This window comes from Dermacentor silvarum, chromosome 2, assembly GCF_013339745.2.
Source record: "Dermacentor silvarum isolate Dsil-2018 chromosome 2, BIME_Dsil_1.4, whole genome shotgun sequence".
Classification (NCBI taxonomy): Eukaryota; Metazoa; Arthropoda; class Arachnida; order Ixodida; family Ixodidae; genus Dermacentor; species Dermacentor silvarum.
In genome coordinates, this window is record NC_051155.1 from 50,040,064 (window position 1) to 50,049,724 (window position 9,661).

Genomic DNA, 9,661 nt, shown 5'->3' on the forward strand with positions numbered 1-9,661 from the left:
GCAGGCGTTATTCGGTACTGAGTCCACGCGTTCCGCCCCGTTAGAAATGCGGCCGCGGAAGCCGGGAATTGCAGGCGTGACCGCGTGCTCAGCAGCACAACGCCGTAGCCAGTGTGTCCACCGCGGCATGTCTTTCACTCACGCTCTGCTCGCCTACTATGTTTGTTTTATTGCAATAGCACTTATGTGGGCACTTCAGGCAAATTTTTACTGTCGTCGTGAGGCCCCGTATAAAGACCAAGTGCCATGAGAATGAGCAGCCCGCCCGCCGTATGCTAAAGGTGCGAGAGCAAACGTGCGAGGGTTAGCCGAGAAGGATGGTGGCTTGATGTGCGCCGTGTTCCCGAGCGCGCAATATAGGAGGCCACGTCATAGAGCGTGCGCAAGGAAGTGAGGGTGCGGGTGTACTGCTCTAGCTTGGCCGCTCCTGTGCATAGCAGTCCGAATGGCGCATACGTGGCCAGCACGCCTTGCACGTGTGCAAGGTCTCAGGGCGAGCCAAGATGGCTGTTGGCTTCATGCAAGCCTAATGTTGGAGGTCGCAAATTTCAGTTCGGGAGATACGGGGAAACCCGCAGTAAGACAAAGCGTTCTTTCCCCGCTGTCAGCGCTCGTCATCACTCCAGCCTTGCGACATGGTTTGTTGGTAGTTATCGAGTGACTGCTCATGTTTGTTCGTGCGGGCGTGGTACCACGTTTGTCAAGTTCCTTAGTATGCGAATGTTCATTGCAATTTATTCCACCTAAAAACAGCATACCATTGTGTCCAAGACTTTGCTAACACTATGAATGCTTAGCCTGTCGGGCGAAACTGTGACTTCTGTTTTTCTGTGTAATATTACTCACAGATGGCGTGGATGACGAGATCGACCTGACTCTTTACCAACAAGCCGTTGCGGCAGCCGCCGCTCCAGCCAAAGCGGAAGTCGCTGTACGAGAGCCGTCGCATCTTGCCGAGAGCAAGGGCACGTTAGAGCAGACGCGATTGCAGGGCACTGGCTACAGCGAGTCGGTGTTTCCGGCAACGTCTTCCGGCGGAAACGGTTGGATTCCCTTGGGATCGGGTGTTCTGCACAAAACATTTCGTACGCTTCCCAAGTACGATCTTCAGAAGATCGCCAGTGGAAGCAAGCTGCTCGGTCAGATGATCCTGATGCGTAACTTCTCTGACACGCCAACTGCCAGTCAAGTGTCCAGCGATGAGCGAGGTATGTATGTCATATAGGGGGTGTTTTCTTTAAGCTTGCACACACGACAGCGAAAGATAACGAATCGGCCTATATAGTATAGCAATTTACACTGACCTTGCCGATGTGAAGTGAGGTAGGGTTAGGTTCGGTAGCCGGCTCAGTTCTCTATGGAATTACGCAGCAAAACAAGGGGTACCTAAATATGCTCACTTCTACAGATATAGGCTTTGAATTGCATAATTTCTTTATAAATCAAAGCATTATTTGCCTTCCGTCTTGTTGTTTGGTGTGCTTCCTCGGTCGGTTTCTCTCCGAGTGAAGTGGGCCTATTTTGAAGGTCGTGCAGTGCTAAACTGGCCCTATCCTTGATCATCATCGTCATCATCATCCTATTTTTATGTTCACTGCCGGACGAAGGCCTTTGCCAGTGATCTCCAGTTACCCCTGTCTTCCGCTAGCTTACTGAAACTTGCGCCTGCAAATTTCCTGATTTCATCACCCCACCATTTTTTTACCATCCTCTGCTGTGCTTACCTTTCCTTGGCACCCATTTTGTAACTCTAATGGTCAACCGGCTATCGACCCTACGCATTGCATGGGCTGCTCAGTTCCATTTCTTTCTCTCAACTTCAACTAGAATATCGGCCATCCCCGTTTGCTTTCTGATCCACACCGCTCTGTACTGTCTCTTAACGTTACGCCTTACAGTTTTCGTTCCATCTCTCTTTGCGTGGTCCTTAACTTGTTCTCGAGCGTCTTTGTTAACCACCAAGTTTCTGCCCCATATGTTAGCACCGGTACAATGCAATTACTGTACACTTCCTTTCAACGACATTGATAAGGTCCCAGTGAGGATTTCGTAATGCCTGCCGGACGCACTTCAACCACCATTTTTATTCTTCTGTTAATTGCCTTCTCGTGGCCAGGGTCGCCTGTGAGTAATCTTCCTTGTTAATGCACTCCTATACCGGCTGTAGGGGTTGACTGGCGATCATGAATTGTTGTTTCCTTCTCAGGCTCTTCAACAAAACCTTTGTATCCTGCGTATTAATCCACTATTGCACTTTCTTGATTGAGGTCCTCAATTATTGGTTGTTGTAATGCATCTCTAGTCTTGCTGAACAGGACAGTGTCATCGGCAAACCGAAGGTTGCTGAGATATTCGCCGTTGATCCTCACTCTTAAGCCTTCCCAGTTTAATATCTTGAATACTTCTATGAATGCAGGGAATAGCCTTGGCGAGATAGTCTACATGTCTGGCCACTTCCGTGATATATGATTTTTTGCTTTTCTTGTGGAGAACCAAAGCAGCTGTGGAATCGTTGAAGATATTTCGCAAAGTATGCACGTATGCATCCTGTACTACTTGATTACGCAAACCTCCATGACTGTTGGTATCTGTACTGAACGGAATGCCTTTTCGTAACGTATAAAAGCCATATCAAGATGTTGATTTTACTCTGCAGATTTCTCAGTTACCTGATTGATGACATGGATGTGATCCTTTGTACGTGTAGAATATCCCTTCGTGAAACCAGCCTGTTCTCTTAGTTGATTGAAGAGAAGTGTTGCCCCGATTCTATTGAAAATATTTTGGTGAATATTTTATACAATGCTGAAACAAAGCTAATGGACTTATAATTCTCCAGTTCTTTAACGTCCCTCTTCTTTTGGATAACTAAAATGTTGGTATTCTTCTAGCCTCTCTGGTACACCTGAAGTCGTGAAGCATTGCGTTAAAGGGCCGCAAGCTTTCCAAGCAGATTATCTCCTCCATCTTTTATTAAATCGACTGTTATTCCATCTTCTCCTGCCGCTTTTCCCCAAGACATATCTTGTAAGGCCACTCTAACTTCATCGCTAGTTGTACAAGCAGCCTTTGCATCCTGTTCATCACTACTTCCAGTGACAGTAGCGTGGCTGCACTGGGTCAGTAAGGAATACTTCTGCTGCATTTATCATCGATATCATCGATATTGCTGCAAAATCATCAATATTGCTGCAAAATCATCGATATTGCTGATGACATTACCCTGCGTATCTTTCACTGCATACATTGTGTCTTGTTCTAGACCAAGTTTCTCACTGATTTCATGCTGCGTCAATATTTTACTGCTTCCTAAACCCTCTCCACATTATAATTTCGAATATCTCTTACTTTCTTCATGTTGATCAGTTTTGACAGTTCAGCGAATTCTACTGATCTTTTGAGCTATGTGCTTCCATGCTTTGTCATTTTTATTAGGTTCTTTGTTACTTAGGAGAGCATACCTATTGGTTGCCTTGGTGCGTTAGATCCCAATTCAATTGGTGCTTCAGAAGTCAGCTTAGTTACGGTTTCATTCATTACATATATGTTTTCTTCATCTTCCTTTTCTAAAGCTACATATTTGTTTGCGAGCACCAGCCTGAATTTGTCTGCTTTTGGCCTTACTGCCTCTATGTTGGCCTGTTTCTTTCTAATTTTACTCTTTCTCTCTTCAAATTGAGATAAATCCTAGACCTCACTAACCTATGGTCACTGACCTTTACCTTGCCTAACACTTCTGCATCCTGCACTATAAGCTGTGATTGGCAGAGAGTATGAAATCTATTTAATTTCTTGTTTTTACATTGGGGCTTTTCCAGGTCCACTTCTTGTCACTGCGCTTTCTGAAGAAGGTATTAATTATTCGGACTCTATTCCTTTCCACAATTCCTACTAACATCTCTCCTCTGGTGTTCCTAGAATCGGTGCCTATAGTTGCCAATTACTTGTTCCCCATCATGCTTTTCCTCCACTTTTACATTTAAGTAGCCCACGACTGCAGTATAGTGAAATTACAACACCCCTTTCTCATTGCTAATTCAACATCTTCATAGAACTGTTCTATTTCTTGATCATGACGTGTAGTTGGAGCGTAGGCGTATAATACCTTTTATCTGTATCCCCTATTGAGCACTATTATGACGACTGCTACCCTGTCATTAATGCTGTAAATTCATCAATGTTGCCCGCTACATCTATATGGATAATAAATCCTACCGCATAGCCTCTCTTATATGGAAGACCTCTGTAGCCGAGGTCGTGGCCGTTATAGTCAGCACTGTATAAACCTACGCCGGACACGATATGAAAAAATTCCGGGAAATGCTGGGGATGACTTGGTAGTGCTTAGCCTAGACCAAATACGGGGTCAATACTTTGCGATAGCCAATCAATAGCTAATCGATAACCAATCAGTAGTCAACAAATTCTGAAAAATACTGGGGATGACTTGTCAGTGCGTAGCCTAGCCCAAATTAGTGGCCAATACCTTGTGATAGCCATTCGATAGTCGATCAATAGCGAATCGAGAATCGATCAATAATCCATAGATTCCGCAAAAAGCTGGGTATGACTTTGCAGAGCTTAGCCTAGCCTGAAAGCCAGGAATCAATAGCGAATCGAGAATCGATCAATAATCCATAGATTCCGCAAAATGCTGGGTATGACTTTGCAGAGCTTAGCCTAGCCTCAAAGCCAGGACTAGCTAGGTGCATCATCAGCTCCGCTGTCTCTTCAGCATTGCGCATCCAGTGCAAGCTACGCAATTTTTTTCGTCTCCCGCTGCGCTCCGCGTTCGCTGTCAACTTTCGCTCTGCTCGATCGCCCAGTTATTGACCCTTTTCGCGACGATCGCGAGGGCGCTACCATGTTTGATCACGTTGTGACGCGTTCATTGGTTGCCTCAACTGCCTCCGTTGCCTCCTTGTTTACAATGGAAGTGTATGACGCCGGCGCGGCGTAGAAAACCTCTGTTTTCGGAGATATCGCACACAGTGACTAGGTAGACGACACGAAGATTTCATCACAGCTTCAGAGAACATGCAAAAGTGCTTTCGGAGCTGATTAAGCTATGTCCAAACGGCGCAAGCAGCATATATGGTGCTTGTTCTAAAAGCGGGGCTAAATATGCATTCCAAGCTATCCAAGCTTTCTGATGATCAATTCAGTCAGAATTACTGTGTTTTGTTTTGTTCTTTATTTGGCAAACATTTTGAAGCAGTGGCTTGTCAGTTTCTGACTCAGTGAAGTTCGTCGGTGCTGCCACTATGTGATTATTTTCTGCCTAATCGCGCGCGGGTGTGCTCAGTTCCGATAGATTTGTTTTTGCTGCGCACAAGACTTGAAAACTAGCTGTTTTGTACATTGTAATACCTTGCAGAAAATATATATTGCAGCTATAACTTACGCTTGTGGACCGTCACGAAACATTCAGCTTCGATAATTCGTGCGCCATCGGTGTAGCCCGTCATTTATTTTGCGTATACAGTGCGCATATATTCAAGTATGCGCCCATTCACTTATTCTTGATACGTCGGCGATAGAGTGGGCGTAAGTTTTCCTGCCATTTGGGACAGATGTGCATAGATAACGTGCGCGAAACTTACTATGCGGCGCTACTCCCTTTGTCATTGTTTGACGAGTGGTACTCACTCTTGCCGACGTTCCGGGGATGAAGCCCTTCCTTTGAAGGTTAGCGATACAAGGCTGGCCGATGAGCAAATTTCTGTATCCTCGAGGAAAGCCGTACGTACATCACGAAGTGCCGGTAACACGCTCGAACAGTTGCAGCAGCGGTCCGCGAACTTGGCCACGCAGATTCATTCTATTCCTTAGCATGCCAGTCACTCTTTTTGCAGCCAACTATTGCACACGTCTTCAATCCACATGATTCAATCTAGCATGATTGGATCAGAGTGTGTTAGCGAAAACACAGTTGCATTTCCGACAGCTGATCGCACAGAAGCAAGGTAGAAGCGGTAATGGTTTCGTATTCGTGCGCGGTCGCTGAGGACAGGTATGGCGCGCCGCTGTGAGCGCCATCTCGTTTCTCTAAAACAAACTGCTCCGCGAAAAGGGTCAATACGAGGTAGGACGCCGACGCTCACCTCCGCAAGAGCTGCACTCTAAAGCTACCTGAGCTTAGTGCAGCAAATAGTGTGAAACGTAATTACCCTCCCGGCTTTTCCGCTTTTCTCCCTCTTTCTCGCACATTCCAGCACGTCCATTTGATCCGCACAATTTAATTTAGTTCGTAAAGATGGAAAAGTTCTCATGCAGCATATAGGCGGAATCGGCCCGTTCGAATAAGTAACTTAAGAGGCGGACGTTGCTTGCTCGACAAATCGCAGTGTCCGCGCAGTTTACTAAAAGTATTCTTTAAGTAATTTTGTATTTATTCACTTTGGAGAACGTTTTGAAATTGCGGAATTGAAAACAAGAAGTAGTACGGACTAGCACAGCTTTCTAGATACCAATCGTTAGAATGTTCGACGAAATGCATTGCGATTCCTGTCAACAAATTGACAAAGTCCTCCTTCTAGTAGCTCCTTTCACGGTAGTAACAGGAATGCCCATTGCATCTTTTAGCGGATGTTGGGCTCAGATATTACGAAAGTGGTGCTTAGCGTTTCTGTTAAGCAGGCGTGTCTTCACTCCTGCGCGGACCCAGCGCTCTTTGTTTCCATTACGACTGAACTGTTCCAACTCGCCCAAAATCACCACTCCATTAAGCTATGACGAAATCCGTAAACGCGTTGGCGGTATCGAACCTTTGTCTGCTCGAATCTCAGCCGCCAAATGCTGCCACCATTGGGCCAGGTTCGCACGCATGCTTTTCTTGCGCCAAAGCCGCTCTTTGAAAGGTCTGACGCGTGCCTCATTTGCCAGTTTATCGCATTCTTACCTCATGACAGCTAGCGCTTGAGACGACGTGTTAGAATGCACGCCTTTGGGATCTGGCCGTATCTTTAGTCAGCCGAATACCTACAAAACGGTCGCGGTCAGCATATAATGCTATCGCATTATATAGATCCCGTGTTCCTGAAATTTAGACGTTTTTCTTTTTCCAGAAATCGCAGCGAAGACTGTGAAAAGCACGCTGGAGAAGGACTTCGGAGGAGACGCCAAGTTCGCATACGAGGACTACGCGTCCTTCGACGAAGGAGCGGTGCCCAGCTTGTCGCGGTCGTCCGCCACAAAAGATCTGGACAAGACTTGGCCCCTGTGGATTTTCATTGCATTTTTAGAAACATTACCCACAACGTGAAAAGACGGTTGCAACGCCGAGCTTTGTTAAAATGATGCTGTAAAACTCTCTAAATATTTGTCAAAGGAAATTAAATGATGTTACTATACACATGACTTTCACTCATTGTTTAGACGTCACTTCCCTAAATGGAAGCGTAGCATGATGCCCGTGAAGTGGTGAAATAGTGTGTTATTATATGCCAGCGTACGAAGCTATCTGTAAATAGCTTTTATTTATAGTGGCATGATGCAGTTATGATGAAGGGGTGAAAACGTTGCGAGACAACTGATTAAATAGTGGAACACTTTTATTGTTAACTTGTATTCACAAATGAAAAGAACACTTAAGTGGCAACGATAGCGCCGAACACAGTCATCTGTGGTTGTGGAACCAAATGAGAGGGCTTTGGATAGGAATCAAAAGTCAGTCCGCTATTTATAAATTCGCCTACGTGCATTCCAGTGTGCACCTTATTGGGTGAACGTGTGCGCCAGAAAGGAAAGCAACACTATAATGAAAGGGTCGACTGGAATATCGAAGCTTGCATTGACATTTAAAAAAAATACAGGGTCCCATAAGTTCGATCGTCACCATTCCGCCTTTGTTCTTTCGTCATCACTCAGCCGTCATTTCATCCTCGCCATTCTGACATGGTCATGCCGTTGTCTTCCGGCCTTCGTGCTTACACTGCCATCGTTCTGCCGTAGTCATCCTCCCTTCGAAAGCGGACTGTACCCGCCAATCCAATTGGGTTCCACCGTGATTGTTAAGCCATCGTCATGGAATCGGTGATTCCATGGTTGTCATTCAATTCTTGTCATTCCATTGTTGTCGTTCGTCCTTTGTCCTTCACATGTAGTCGTCGTAAAGCATCCGTAGTCAGTGCAATCGTCGGCATGCTGTCATCGTCATGTAGCTGTAATCATTGAGCAGTCGTGGTTCAATCGTCATCATTCCACCTCCGTCAGTCTGTCTTCGTCCTTACTCTGTCGTCATTCAAGCGTCGTCACTAATCAGTCGTCGTTCAGTCTTCGAATGCAGTCGTGACACATTTGTAATCATGCAGTCGTCGGACATACCGTCATCATCATGAAGCGGTGTTCACTCAGTAGTCTTAATGTCGCGGTTGTCAGGCCTCTGTAGTTCCATCGTGATCATTTATTTGTCGATATAGTGTTGCCATCCTAATGCCATCGATCGTCACCATCGTCACCATCATAGCCACTGCCCATTACGAGAGCCAGGACTGAATAAGTCGGGAACAGAGAGGTACATAAAAAGTTGGCAACGTCATAAGCCATCACCGTTGTTGAAAATACAAGAGGATGACGCCCGCGCAACGCACGCGTATCAACATCAAGAAAGGAGATCTAGACAGTCATGCCGTGCATCTCAGGGTTTCCGCCGAGAGGTTCCTGCGGCGTTCCGGTGCCTCTCCAAGCTTCGTTGGCCTGCAGTGGTATTTTGGCGGTGTATCGGGTGGTTTCAGGTTTCTAAATACCTTGATTTAATCCCTGATTTATTCACATTCCTTGCATCAGCCATCTTGGGCTGATGTCGACCAATTCTCCTGGCCCAGCGCGATCCGCCTGGTCAGCATCCCTGCCATCTAATGAATTACCTTTAGATTTTTTTTTTTTTTGCAGTGGCGTAAGCACCATTCCTGTTGTGCTCGTTAGACCACTGCACGGGCTCGGGCTTACCCGAAAGCCCGGGCCGGGCTCGGGCACGGCGTGTGCTTTTTGACCCGGGCCCGGGCCGGGCTCGGGCTTTCTGCGAGTTATTCTCGGGCTTCTCAACTCTGAAAAACATGTATTTTTCGATCTAGAGCCGGGTTCGGGCCGGTTTCGAGTCGGGCTCGGGCCGGGCTCGGGCTTAAGGTAAAGGGGTGGCGGGCCGGGCCGGGCGGGTACCGTAGATTATTTCCGGGCCCGGGTCGGGCCCGCGTCTTGCCATAAAAGTTTTGATCGGGCTCGGGCGGGGCGCCCAATGTAAAAACGGGCCCGGGCCGGGCCCGGGCCGCAAAAATCGGCTCGTGCAGTGCTCTAGCGCTCGTGCCTACCAATGGAGGTTTCATCAGGCTGACGAACCCACAAGCTGTCAAGACGGAACTTAAGACCATGTCAAACCACTTCCAGACCACCACTGACGTGCGAGCGTTCGGACGCGGAGGTATGTTGTCACGTAGTAGTGACTTTAAATAAAACAGTCGCAAAACTGTGTATGACGAAACTGGTTGTTTATTGGGCGAACCTGTGCCCACAAAAGCAAGCTACACTCAAAGCACAACGATAGCGGCGAACACAGTCGGCGATTGTCGAAAATCTGATCAGCGGGAAAACGCGTCGGCTTTTATACCTGAGTCATCGAAGGTTCCAGAATAATCCCTGGTACGCGCGTGTCTTCCAGGAAGTT

The 9,661-nt window shown here is 46.8% G+C and overlaps 1 protein-coding gene across 1 annotated transcript in view; it reads left to right on the forward strand.

The window, feature by feature from the left end:
- Positions 1–7,318, forward strand: part of LOC119440008 (uncharacterized) — a 334,203-nt gene extending 326,885 nt beyond the window's left edge. The window contains exons 4-5 of the mRNA XM_049662710.1: positions 849–1,208; positions 7,068–7,318. Coding sequence (XP_049518667.1) covers positions 849–1,208; positions 7,068–7,264 — 557 coding nt within the window. The 3' untranslated portion in view covers positions 7,265–7,318. The remainder of the gene's footprint in view (positions 1–848; positions 1,209–7,067) is intronic.
- The last annotated feature ends 2,343 nt before the right edge of the window (positions 7,319–9,661 follow it).